The sequence below is a fragment of the Mastomys coucha genome, unplaced genomic scaffold, assembly GCF_008632895.1.
Source record: "Mastomys coucha isolate ucsf_1 unplaced genomic scaffold, UCSF_Mcou_1 pScaffold22, whole genome shotgun sequence".
Classification (NCBI taxonomy): Eukaryota; Metazoa; Chordata; class Mammalia; order Rodentia; family Muridae; genus Mastomys; species Mastomys coucha.
Window position 1 is genome coordinate 206,717,846 of NW_022196905.1, and position 14,475 is coordinate 206,732,320.

The 14,475-nt window shown below is 39.0% G+C and overlaps 1 protein-coding gene across 7 annotated transcripts in view; it reads right to left on the reverse strand.

The window, feature by feature from the left end:
• The window catches only part of Psd3 (pleckstrin and Sec7 domain containing 3), a 534,828-nt gene that overhangs the window by 33,487 nt on the left and 486,866 nt on the right, over positions 1-14,475 (reverse strand). For all 7 annotated transcript variants that reach the window (XM_031339991.1, XM_031339986.1, XM_031339985.1 and 4 more), the window contains one exon: positions 11,802-11,872. In XM_031339991.1, the coding sequence (XP_031195851.1) occupies positions 11,802-11,872 (71 nt within the window). The remainder of the gene's footprint in view (positions 1-11,801; positions 11,873-14,475) is intronic.

The window sequence follows — 14,475 nt, forward strand, 5'->3', positions numbered from 1 at the left end:
CTTGATTCACAGAGGATCACTCCTGATTCACAGAGGATCACTCCTGATTCACACAGGATCACTCCTGATTCTAACTCTACTTTAAACACACGCCAACCCAGACCAAAGCAAAATGTAGCAAAACAAACTCTCCCTTTCCAAATGGACTTTTTTAACTCTAGACACAGCTCAGCACAACTCTCTTCCAGTAACACAGAAATGAAAAGATTTAGCATGAAGCACACAGAACTCCCAGTGTGACAATATTGCCAGACTGGTTCTCAGACTCCAAAATGGTTTTAAGAGTGCGAATATTGTATCAGTCCCAATTCTGGTGTTGTATTGTATCAGGTTCTACCCTGGAGGGTTCCAGAAACTGTAATCTCTTACCAATCCAAACACATCCCTTTTATCTGTGGTTTTTTTTTTTTAACCAGATTCTAACCTATACAGTATTTATTTATTTATTTATTATTTATTGATGTGATGTATTGTACTGTACTATACTGTATTATATTGTATATTGTATTGTATTGAGGTTAGCCCAGGGTAAATGCTACTGCATTAAGATATAACCATAGTTCTTATATTATTTATCAAGTTACCTAGTGATTTTTTTCATAAGATGATTTTTCAAGACTTCACTAGCCACTCATTGCCTAAGATCGGTCTTTTCATCTTCACTGTCAGTCCGCACTCTGTGAGAAGTAGACAGTATGTTCATTTCCTGCCTAGCCTCCAATATGGCATTTTGGCAGTGATTCTGACATCATTATGTGGGTAGTCTGTAGGTTAAGATTGTTCATTAAAGTTAGAGGACATTGGGAGGAGGGCAGAGAGAGCTCATGGTGGAGAGAAGACTGCATATAGGGTAGAGAAACTCAACAAGACCTCTGTCAGGAGAAAATGACAGATGGAATTCATTTTCCTCTAGAGAGAAACCAATGACAGGAAAGACTCAGAGACTGACTAGAAATGAGACGGACCCTGGGATCTGCTACTTGCAAAAGTCATAGTCAGGAGACACCAGAAGAGGCCACACGAAGTTGTCAATATGCTCTCGGCCTGTGTCCTCAACTCTTTTCTAACCGGGTTTCTACCACCCGTCGCTCCATCAAAGCTTCTATAAATGCCTTTCTGGTTGTTGCATGCAGGCAGCCTGGTCTGATTCCTGCTTTCCAGGGTGGGAGTCTTCCTGAGAGCTCTGATGTCTGTAATATCACTTTCTCTTGGCTTTTTCAGTTCTTCGGCTACTTCATTCAAGTTCTGTAAGGATGTTTTGCAATTTTTCCTCCAGTAAATCTGGTGTCTGTGTACCCTGCTTCTATCCCCTTATCTTCTCAATCTATATTCTGATGCTTTGAATTAACAATAACTTGATGACTCTGTAGACTATATTTCTAGGCATTTTCTTTGGTTTCAGATCTGACTCTGCATACTACACATAGCCTTTTCCTATTCCATAGAATTTGGAATTCAATACCTTAGTTCGAACTCACCCACGGCATCCTTCCCTGTTAACATACCCTCGTTCAATCTAGTTTGCACGTATCAGTGAATCTGCTTCTAGGTCACTTTTCACACTGCACAAAGGCTAATGCTTCTAAACTATACAAATTGTCACCATCCATTTCAAACACTGGCTCCACATTCACTCAATCTCAACTCTTTAATCTAGCTTTGTAGGCCTTTTCAAGCTATCCTGAACACTTTTTATATTCTTAAAGCTACCCAAATGTGCTATGGTTTCACATCTGCCATCCACATAAGCCTGTCCTTGTCGGATCCCTTATATGACTTTTATTTTTTCATTTGTCCTTTTAGTATAGGCTTAGATATTACTTTCATTGAAATCTCTTCCATGATCTTCCCTTCTTTTCTTAGTGTTTAATTACACACACTTCTGCATGCTTTAATAGCCCACTTCCTTCTTCAGAGCCGTGATGGAATCCAATTACTCTTATTGTTCTTAAACTTTTCAGACAGAATACTGAACTCTCCAACATTGTGTTACAATCGTATCTGTCATTTATAACATTTAAAAAAAAAAATCCAGCAGGGTCTTAATCTTAAAGATGAGAAAACCTTAGCATCTTACTCGTAATTAACATTATTGTCTTTTGTATCAGATTGGTAGCTCATTATCTAAAGTTCAAGTTAAGGAATACTTTACTATGTAAATGTAAATCTGCAAATAAGAAAGGTTAGGTTTGACATTAAAAAAACAAAACTATCATTGGTGTGTTGGAGGCATGTGTGCCATGGTGGATGTGTTGTCAGAGGACAAGTTTATTTATTTTTAACTGTATGGTTGGTTGATATTTATTTATTTATTTATTTATTTATTTATTTATTTATATATAAATGCACATGCCTTACTGCATGCCTGTCTGCTTGAGGGTGTCAGTGCTTGGAGCTGCAGCTGTCAACTGCCTTATGGATGCTGAGGATGGAACTCCTAACTGCTGAGCTGTCTCTCCAGCCCCTAATGACAAGTTCTTGAAGTCACTTCTTTTCTTCTACCTTTATGTAAGTTCCATTGATCAAACTTAGGTTGCTGTTCTGAGGGATCTTTTCCTAGAGGGAGCTTAGAAACCTGGGGTGGGGGGAGGAGACTCTAGACTAGCACATTTCTCATATTAATGTGCAAGAGAGTGCTGTATCATGTGCTCATGTTAAGGAGACAGTGACACACAGAGGGTTCTGAGCACACAGGACAGCTTATACACCTGACAGATGTGATGCTCTCTTTGGTGAACTTCCTTGGCTGAGACAAAGGGAGGCTGGAAGCTTGGTGAATTAAGGCTGAGAACTGGGAGGTTTTTTCCCCCAGTATTTTAACATAGAATAGAGCTTAGTTTTTCTGATGATTTACAGCTTTTGTTTGTTTGGGTTTTTTGGAGGAGGAAAGTTTTACTATTCAATCTTAATGAAAACTTAAATTGTTTTTTCTTCCATGGATAACAATCATTAGAGGCTATTTCATAGTTGAAAAAACCTCAATGAAAGGCTTGAAGTTAACTGCAGAGCAGTTGGCAACACTGTTGTTCCCAGGGCAGAGGGGTTCTGTGCACAGTGTCTCTGTGGCTGCAATCAGTGTACATTAGGGGCTAGCTGTCGTGTCTCTTTAGGAGACCCATTTGATTCACAGAATCCTTCTTTCCTTTTGTGTGTGGCAACATTCTCCAGCGCACTGGCAGCCACCTTAGACTAGAACACAGTGATGGAAGGAATGCCACCTGACGGTACTAGGGTGGCCTCTCAGAAGGGAAGACAAAGGTCACTCACTGATTGGGATGGACAATAACAGTGTCAGACAAGAGAATGGATGCAGAATCTAAGCAGACTAGCGACCTCCAGGACAGATGCTAAACCCTAAGGTGTTTGTATCACCACACCTACCATAGGCCCATCCACACCAGTGAGTTGATTTTATACTGAGATGAATTAAACTAAGTTTGGTCTAGGGAAGTGGTGGCCTTTTTCTCATGACTGCACCCAAATAGAGGAATTCTTTGTTGTCTGATGGATAATAAGCTGATCATAATAAACTCATTGTATCTTGAAATTATGAGTCACAGGTACATTTAAATTCACTTAACCTACATCAAATCCCACAGTTTAGCACTCAGTACACAGTACACATAAGCACCAATTTATCCTCTTCTTGGTGACTAAAGTAAGGAAGAGGGAGCCTTGCAAGTTACAGACCAGTAACATAGTAGATGAGTAGCTGACAGGATTCCGGGATACTTTTTCTCAGCTGTATCTGTAGGTACAGGGTGTGTATGTGTGTGTGTGTGTGTGTGACTTTTAGGATATAATAATGTCATTCCAAGAGCAGGAAGGAGAAACAATGGGGTACTTCTTGTACCCAATGAGGTCCTATGGGAAGAGCTGCCACCCAGATCATTTGAGTTCCTGCGTGCCTGCATGCTGTTAGGAGTGCTAGGCTCAGCTTGAAACTCCTCCAGGAAGGAACCAGCTTCTTGTGTACATGAGACAGACTGGGACAGTGTGATGACGCCATCTCTTTAGGCTTCATAACACATGGTATTTGAAACACAATTATCATTATCATTCTATGGCTTGTCATGGCCTATTCATGCCATAGTATGAACATGAAAGCATTATTGGCCAGTATTGAACATGAGACAGTCTCTGACATTATTTCTTTTTGGCTAAAATGCTTTGTGCTGTTTTCTCAGCTATATGCTTGTTGATCAGAGATTTATTACTGTCTGTCTGTCTGTCTAAGCATATATAGATATATATTTTTAAAAACACGCTTTGGGTGGCCCTCTTCAGTGAAAATATTTTCAATGTCTGTTATTATTTTGTTCTACTGTTTTGGTGGACGCCCGATTTGGTTTCTTTCCCCCTATTTTCTGGTTTTTATGTAGGCAGACATGAGGCAGTATGTCTTAGTCACCTTTGAAAGTCTGGAATTTTTCATAGTGTCTGACATGTGGTTAGCTCTCAACAGTTCTGAGAGGATATAAAACAAAAAAGTATATGAAACCCAAAATAACATTGTCACTACACAGTTTACCTTTGGTCTAGCATCTGTTACTGTGTTCTGGTAGATGAGGCATCAAGGAGGATTACAGATTACCAGCAATGAACATTCATGGCCTTCTGCAGAACACATTACCAGTAAAGAACCTAATTCCCAGGCTATCTATTTACTGCAGTTTATGTGAGCAGCTCAGTAACCTGAAGACCCTTCTGAAGCAAAATCAAGTGGCTATATCCGTAAACAACCCAGATCTGCCAGTAAGTTCCTGATGACTGATGCTCTAGCCTCTGTCTGTGAGGTTACTGTGAATGAGCATTGTTCATTCCTAGTTCAGAATTCAAGCACTCATGTTTTAGACTTTTATTTTTAAAAGAATGTTAACAATAATAAAAGGAAAGCAGAACTTGATTATAAAAGATGGCTGGCTTCCCTTTCCTGTATCTCTCTGCTCTCCTTCAAATCCAGGGCCTCCTGTCCCCTAATTGTTTTTCCATGCATATATGTAGATATATATATGTATTCCTAAATATAACCCATTTGATCTATATAATGTTACACATACGTATGTTTTCAGGGCTGACTGTTTAGCACTGGACAATCTATCTGTGTTCTATGGAAAAAAACAATAAAATTATAATCTCAGAAATAAAAAAAAAAATTTTATTAAAAAATGGTTGCCCCTTGGCTAAAGTTCTTATTGTCATTTTAAAAGATACTATGCTTCTCAGCTATACTAACATTCTTACTGATTTACACATACCTTACACCTAACACACTTACCAACATATACATAAACACACACATATGCACACACACACACACACACACACACACACACACACACAGACATTTGTTGCCAGTCTTCTCTCTTTATGGAAGGGATTTTATACAACTGTCTCCAGATGCAATCTGCTGCACTCTAAAAGTCAGGAGAAGTAATTCTTTTTGGAGCTCTCCTGCAAACTAGTGCTGAAGCAGCAGCAAGTACAAAGCTGTTTCCCCGTAACACCCAGCTGCTTCTCCTCTCTGTCTAGATCACTTGAAGTGACCCACACCGATACAGTTCTACGGGAGAAGACAAGGAGCGAAGAAGTTGGTGACTTGGAAACAGCACTTTTTTGCATCACTCTACAAAATATTGAGTGCAGGAGAACTCCCATGCCTACATTTAGGAGATGGAGGGGGTGGACATCCTGTGGTTAGGTATTCAAAGCAGGGCTTTAGTCAAAGATGGGGATGTTAGAGAGAACAAAAAAGAGGCAGGAGATGGGATTTATACAGGAGAAACAGCTGTGCTATGTGGAATTTAATTTCAAAACCTTGCTCCCTACAGAGACAAAATCATCTGAAAGGACCAGTGTGAGCTCAGCCTGCACACATGCTAATTTGGGAAGGCCACAAAAAAGAATATATAAAAATCAAACGCTGTAACAACTCCATAGGAAAATAAAGGACAATACAAGATAGTTGGCCAATTAAGACCATGGTTAATCTGAATATCAATCACTGTCTCCATGTATCTGATGAGAGACAATGGGCTGTTAAGATTCATAGAACAATTCCTTTAACTTTATTAGATAATATTATTGTAGAAAGCAAGGCGTAGCAATGAATCAAATATTTTTTTCAAATATTTATATCACCCTTCTAAAGAGTTTCTCTTGGCTCCCTATAAGCAGGATGGAACTAGCATGCTTTGGATGCCTGGGGATTGCTTAGAACAAAAGAAAGTGGTGGGTGGTTTGCTGTAGCCAGCACAGCTTGAAACAATCTGGAGAAATGCACTCAACTTTAAAGTTTCTCTCTAGGGAAGGAAAAGAAAGCAGAGCATGTGGCCAGTATTCTCCATTTGCCAAGGACAACCTGGCAGATTCAACCTTTGGCTTAGATCACTAACAACTTTAGCAGAATTGATAGCTTGGGGGCCTGGGGGCTGCAGAGAACAAAGAAAAGCAAGAACTTGGTGCTTTAGAACACCTTTGTGCTGGGGGAGAGATGGGGAGGCAGCAGTGCTCTGACTCTCTTTTAGTACTGTCAAGAGGAAATGGTACCTGATTGGTGAATTGGCATAAATTCAATGTGAAATAACTGTTTAGAATAAGGAAAAGCAGCCGGGCAGTGGTGGTGCACGCCTTTAATCCCAGCACTTGAGAGGCAGAGGCAGGCAGATTTCTGAGTTCGAGGCCAGCCTGGTCTACAGAGTGAGTTCCAGGACAGCCAGGGCTATACAGGGAAACCCTGTCTCGAAAAACCAAAAAAAAAAAAAAAAAAAAAAAAAAAAAAAAAAAAAAAAAAAAAAAAAAAAGAATAAGGAAAAGCTGGGTGGCTTGCAGTTGTGGAGCCAGATGACCTGGAGCAATGAAGATAGATATCAGAGGGTGGAAAGACAATGTGTTTCTGTAAAAGAAACTAACAATCCTCTATAATTGAGAAATTGAATACACAGGTACAAAGAAACAACATGTTATTAAAGAGAATCTCTAAACAGGCCTGGAGTGGTGAGACTTCTGCATTAAGCTCTTCCTGAGCTATCAAGGGTAGTTGTTTCTTCAGTTGGAAATATTTTAAAAAGAGCCCAGAAGAGATATAAAGAAAATAATTTGATTTAAGGAAGAAAACTAAATTTTCAGAAATTAACTGCAAGGAAAGGAAGGTAATTGATTGCATTGGATTAAACATAAAATAATCATGACAAAGAGGTTCAATATGCTCAATAAAATGATACATAATAAAATGATTATAGGGACAAAGAACCACAAATATCTAAAGATAGAAGAGAAAATTTTAAGCTGAAGAATACAACAGCTAAGATGAAACATTTACCTGAGGGATTTGACAACGGGGACACCAACATATGCATTACGGAAGTATGAGAAGAAAAAAGACAAAAGGGGGTATCAGATCCTTCTAAGAAATAATGACAGGAACACCTCTCAAATACGGGAAGGAAGTGGACAGATACAGCTCAGTAGGATGGATGCAAACAAATCATACCACGACTCACAGTGTTATGAAAAATCTAAGTATAGGAGAGAAAAATGACTTGTCATATACCACAGAATGCCCACAAGGCTTTCAGCAGACTTCTCAGCAGGAAAAATTCAGAGAGGGCTGTGAGAGTTTATCTGCTAAGAGTATAAAAAACACTGCCATAGGAGAATGGTGTGTGGCAAAAGTATCCTTTAAAGGTGAAGGGCGTTTCCACAACATGCTACTCATAACAGCATTAACAGACTAAAGAAAGGGGAATGGTGAAACGAACTTAACAGACACAACAAAGACACTCTCATTCAAAGAACCTTCTAGATTACGGAAAAGGATTATCCATGCAGACTGAAAGAATACTATAGGTGAAATATATAGACATAGCCAGAACAGCAGACACAATGTTCTTCTGAGATGTACATGTACCATTCTCTCTACCACAGATCACGTGTTATCTTTCAAGCTTCACAGACTTCAAAGACAGCTGAAATGATTTCAGTCACATCTTACAACTAATGGTATGAAAATAGCGGAAGAAAATATGCAGAAATTAGACATACTCTGCCATACATTTTGAGCCAATGTGTTCTGGAAATCAAAAGAAAAACTGGAAGTTACCTAGAGACAAACTTATGAAATCAAAGATGTAACTTATAAAATCAAAACTATGCAGCCCCAGTAAGAGTTCACGGCAACGAGCATCTATACTAAAAAGGAAAGCAACCTGAAATTTCTTAATCTTATGCCTAAAGAAACTATCAAAGGAAATAATTAAATCTCATGAAGATACGGAAAAGAGAATAGAGAACAAATGGAAAGAAATTGTGATCTCTAAGAAGTATTTTTCCTCCAATAAAATTGGCCAGCATTTGTTTAGAATAATAAAGGAAGACAGCACACAAATAATAAAATCAGAGATGAAATAGCTCACTGGATGGCACTGAAATTAAGACATTTCTAAGAAACTACTATGATTGATTACATAGAAACATAGTGGACAATCTAGAAGAAATGGACAAATCGCTAGAAATATAACTGTCAAGGTTAAATCATGGAAAAATAGAGCATATTAACATCTATTACAAGTAAGAAGAAAAACTCAATAATAATGGAAAGAAACAAAACCAAAATTAACCAAAAACCTTTCAACAAAGATAAGCTTGGCACCAAATTGTTTCAACAGTGAATTAATCCCACCAGAAATTAATGCTAATATTTTTTAATTTAATAGCATTAATTAATCCACCAAAACCCATTAGAACTAATAAAAATTAGCAATGTTGCATAATATAAGCCAATACACAAAATCAGTTGCACTTGCATACACTAAGTAGAAACAACCTGAGGATTTTATAACCTCATTAGAAAAGTGTTAATAAACATTAAACAATTAGGAATAAGCAACCACATTAACAGAAGATTCATACACTGGGAACTGTAAAGAACTACTGAATGAAATGACTCAGAAAACAATAAAAGGATAGACCATGTTTGGGACTGGAAGACTTAATAGTTAAAATATCCATATTACTCAAAGTAATCTACAGATTCAGTGGAATCAATATCTTATCAACATTTTTAACTGACATTAAAAAATAAATTCTACATTCACAAAGAACCCCGAATGTCCAAGATTATCTAGAAAAATAGGAATGTGGGAGGAATCAGTTTTGATTTCAAAACATATAATGACGCTCCAGCACAGAATGGTCTGAAGGCAGGACAATGTGCAAAAGAGTGAGCTCAGAAACGTCCTCTAAGTATATGACCAACGCTTTTACTGGGGCCAGTGACACCATGCGGGACAGACCTGTGTGCTTAATCTGTCCATCCACATACATCTTACAGCAAACATCAACCAGAGGGATCAAATATCTAGATATTTAAGACCCTAAACCACCAAAGTCTCAGAAACACAAAAATCAAAACAGAAAAATCTTGGTGATTTTTGGACAGGCCGCCCAAAACACCAAGAAGTAGGACTATACTATACTGACCAATTAAACACTGGATAACTGTAACCTTAGGAAATGGGAGTCTGCCTGATGCTCAGTGCTCCAAACGACAAGCTACAACTCACAAAACAAGCAGAAACAGAAATGGAAGAACAAACAAAATACTATTTGAAGAAACAAAGAAACAGAGTTCTTGAATACAATTTCTCTAAAGATCTACAAATGATCAACAGTATTTAAATGTACTCAATAGCATCATTATAAATGTTTTATAAATATGCAGAATATGTACACATATAAGTACACACACACACATACACATGATCTTTCTATTAATTTCCTTGCACACATTCTTAAAACCCTTGGACTTGCTATGTTGCAAGAAATACGTTTTGCATTAACATTTACAAGGGTGCTGGAAGATGGCCCAGCAATAACAACTTGGACTGCTCTTCCGGAGGACAGGAGTTCAATTCCTAACATCTTATCAGATAATTCACAGCTATCTGTACTCTAGGTCCAGGGCATCTGACACCATCTTCTGGACTCCATGGACAATCACACACACACAATAAAAATATAAACATTTAAAATATTTTAAAAATTGCAGAGGGTACATACCATATTTTGTGTTTTTTTCCATGTCCCTCTCCCTAAAATCTTCAGATACTACCGATGTTAGTATCTTTTTCTCCTCAGCCCTAACACATCGCTGTCTCTTCACAAAACAGTATGTATAAAATCGTGCTGGCCTTTGATAAGCACTGATCAGCTTCCAAGTAAACACGCAGTTGTCACTTAACATTCCAGTCTCCAGCCACACAAAGTTACATGCTGAAGCTCTAGAGACTACCCTTCATTGAGACAGGAACTATAAACTGAACCACAGACAGATATGTACACCTGCATCTGTAAGAAAAGAACCTGACAGAAAATGTATCTAGGAAACTTGGAATACGTCTGAACTGTTAAGTGCAAAAGTTTTATGACATAAAAAGTGTGTGTATGTACATGTAATTAAAAGTAAGATGGTCAAATATTAAATGAACAATGAATCTATATAATAAATATTTATGGGATTAGGTCTTGCTACTGGCCTGTTATCTATACACAAGGTCTAGCTTACTCTTTTGACTATAGAAGGATTACAACAGAGCTTATCCATTTCCCTGATCATGTATTTATCTTTATGTATATAACCTTGGTTTTTCTAACACACATACACACACACACACACACACACACACACACACACACACACACACACACACAGATTCTAAGCATCAATAAAACAGTACTATTGGTGTTTGATTTGACTTTGTATACCTTAGTATAAAATACACACACACACACACACATACACACACACACTCACTCAAATTCTAAGCATCAATGAAACAGTACTATTGGTGTTTGATTTGGTTTTTTTGTATGCCTTAGTATAAAATAATCTATGTTTAGTCAATATTTCAGACAGCTGTGCTGGGCATGATCAGGCTATGCCCTGGTCTAAACTGCTGACAAGCTTTAAAATACTCCATACTAAATGGGACAAAGACTTTCCCACTGAGCCTAGTCCAAGGTGACTTCATATTACATAGCAGTAGCTGACTGTATTTTGAGTAAAAATGCCAATGAAGAATGACTCTGCATCTTGTTTGTGTGATTAAAAACCGCCAGTTGCCCAGCATAAACCACAAGGTGCAGACTGATAACTTGTTCATGCAAAACAATTATCATCCATGAATTTACTGAAGTAGATCAAGAATGCATGTGCCTATCAAAATCATATCAGAAAATCTAGGCCTGTAAGCCTGTCAGACATATCAGACCAAGGAAGGATGGAACGCTTTCATCACCACGGAACATAACCATCATCTACTGAATCATATCCCATCCAGTGTGTGCACTATAGGGCCTATACGTGACAAGGTCCTAACTTCTGTTCCAGGGACTTCAGCAAGATCCTGTACCTGTGGTTGAACCAGCTCGGCTCTGAACTACCTCCAGCAATTTCAGCAGGTTCTGGGCCATTAACACCTCTCTACATGACTTTGTATCACATGACTCTGCCCCATGTGATGTTGAGTGCATGAGTTCTCTACCTTTGCCTGTAATAGTCTCTTTAACTCTCTTAACGCCATTTCTATGAATCTGGGAGACAGTTGTAATTAAGGTAAGAAAAGAACTGTTGACTGCTAAGGGTCATTATCAAGTGAAGTCAGGATTATCTAGTTATAGCCAGGGTAATGGACACAACATAAGGACTTGATTAAACTGTCACTGCAGGAACAATGCATGCATCTATGCTTCTGACAGTGTCCCTACAGCAGTGAATTTTGGTTTTACCCACTGTACTTTACCTTTTGTAAGTAAAGAACTGTTCCCTTCAGGACAGCATAGAAGGTTTTCCATCCTCGCTTTCCTCTTGGAGCTAGGAGAAGGGAAATGTAAAAGTTTAGTTGACAAAATCAGCTCTTTAGAAGGGCAATTTAAAACTTCAACACGGTGACTGCTTATCAATATTCCTGGTTTATGAGCTATTGATAGAATGAAACTAAGTTTCTTTAAATCTATTTGTTCTGAAATACTTCTCAGGTATTGTAGTTCATCCTCACAGTGACCCTGTCGAGCAGGCAGCATGATTTTCCTTGTTAGAAGAGCTCAGGAAAGCTTCTTGCTAATAGTCATATAACTGGAAGGAACTGGAAGGAGGAGAAGCTAGAAAAAGAACCATAGGAGCATAGCTTTACCCAGTCCTACAGGACCGATGAATCCCAGACTAGGAAAACCAAAACAGGCAGACTAGGGATACAAGTGAACTCAAGAGGAGATGTCAAGGTCTGGATTAGGAGAGGACTCCTCCCCCAGCAGTGTTCTTACAATGCTTTGGAAGCACAGCTCTGTGCTCACGCTGATATTGCCACATGCAACTGAGTTTCTTTTCCCTAACTAAATGTCTCTTTCCCTAGACTTTGAATGACCAAGAACAGACATCCTCCATCTTTGGAATTCACTGATTCTTGTACAGTATAAGTAGCTTAAGGTACCATCTTAAAGATTCCCCAAATCAATTCGGTCACAAGTCTTTGGATTCCTTTTATTTTTCTAGGCTAGAAAGCAGGTTCTTCTCTATTCACTTAAGCAACTCACCAAAACACTCAAGCAAAAATACAGATCATACAAAAATTCACAACTTATTCTAATAAAACTGAACTATGTAACTAGGAAATGTTATCACCTGATTGTTGCTTTTATAAATATGTTAGCTTAAGCCAGAGAAAGGGGCATTTACTCATATCCCTCTAGCATACATTTGATTTTCTTTAATTTGGCTATCTGATTAATTTAGGAAATATTCATATACCAATTTCTTTCAACTGAATCCTCAGGACTCTCAGGTTGGGATCTAGGTAACCATCCACCTCCAGAATCCAAGTGCTTCTGCCAGCAACCTACTGAGATAGCCACCTGGCAAGAAGGACCTCAAACATCCGCTCTGCAGGTTTCCAGGGGAAACAGAAAATACCATTCCTTCTGTTTCTACTAGGTGAAGTTTAAAGGTATGTGCTGAAATTATTTGTGTTTTTTTTTCTTTTTTTAAAGCACAATACAAAGTCCTTTGTGAAAAGAATTAGTGTACTAACATGACAGAATTTGCCAGGTCCGTCCATGGTGCTTCAGGGGATGATACATTCTGATCCTGCCCACAGAAGAATCACTTACATGGAGTGACCATGATCTGTGTCATCTGCTGCAGAGGGGACTGAGATGTATCATGGTGCCTGCTAGAATTCACATTATCTCATAATTGACCCCTTCCTGAAAATTCACACAATCTCTCAGAACTTTAGCCCATGCATTAAAATATGTGGCCAGCTTGTATGACATTGCATATGCAAAGGACTGGCTAAACACTGATCAGAAATAGAGAAAAATCTGTTTCCTATGACGTGTTTATAGGTCCTAGTGTTGAAAGGCTTTCCCTGAGGCTCTGAGTTTAGTGTATGAGATCTTGAGACATTCAGTGCAAATATCTACAAATCTATCATTTTGCCATAAAGAAGAAGTCTGGCTATGAACCCAAGTAAAGGCTCTTTAGCACCACTGTAGTGCATCGGTCAGAAACAGATTCTGAAGATCGCTTTATTTGAGACAGCAACCCGAACACCCCTGAGCACCACCCTAGAGGTCCAACGCCACAGCACCCTGAATACCATCCCTGAGGACCAAGGCCATGGCCCCCTTTGCTGTACTCCCTAACGTTCCCCCTTTCCACAGAAGTCTGGTCAATTACAATCAGGTTGTTGAAGACTTAAATAAAGCAATGTGTAGTACTCCCGAGCAAGTGTTCATTGCCTAAGGCCAGTTTGCAGTAAAGTAGAGCTCTGAGTGCTTCTCACCACAGTGCTAAAGGGAAGGAACTATCAACACCCTCTATTTACTCAGGGACTTTGGGCATAAATAAGAGACTTGGAAAGAGGAAGACCTTGTGCACAGGAGGGCTGGGAGCCTCTCTGTTTCCATTCCCTACCATCTCCACTGAGTTGCTATTGAGACTGCAAGTGAGGCTCAACTTGTGAAACACCATGGGTGGACACCTGAAGGAAGAGCACTCGTCCTCAGAATGATAACTGTGGGAATAGTACAGGCAGGAGAAAAGAGTCAGAACCCAGAGGTTTGAAGTAAATTAAAATAAAGAACTGGAGGAAGAGAGGGGAGGGGACTTTACTGGAGTCCTGCTATGACAGCTGGGCTAGTCTTGTATATATCTGTTCTAATTGGTCTACACCAATATTTCAGGTAGGTAATACCCTTTAAGTCATGCTCACATAGCTATAACTAGTTATTGCTGCAACCCACAGAAGTTAAGAGAACTGCAAGGAGGTTGTCCATTTGAATATTCCAAAGCTGGTTCACTGAGGCAATTCAGATGAAAATGTGAAGGACACCCTAGGAAGGAGGAGCTGGAAAGGAGGGGGTGAGGCTGGAGGGGAGGGGAGGAGCTGGAAAGGAGGGAGTGAGACTGGAGGGGAA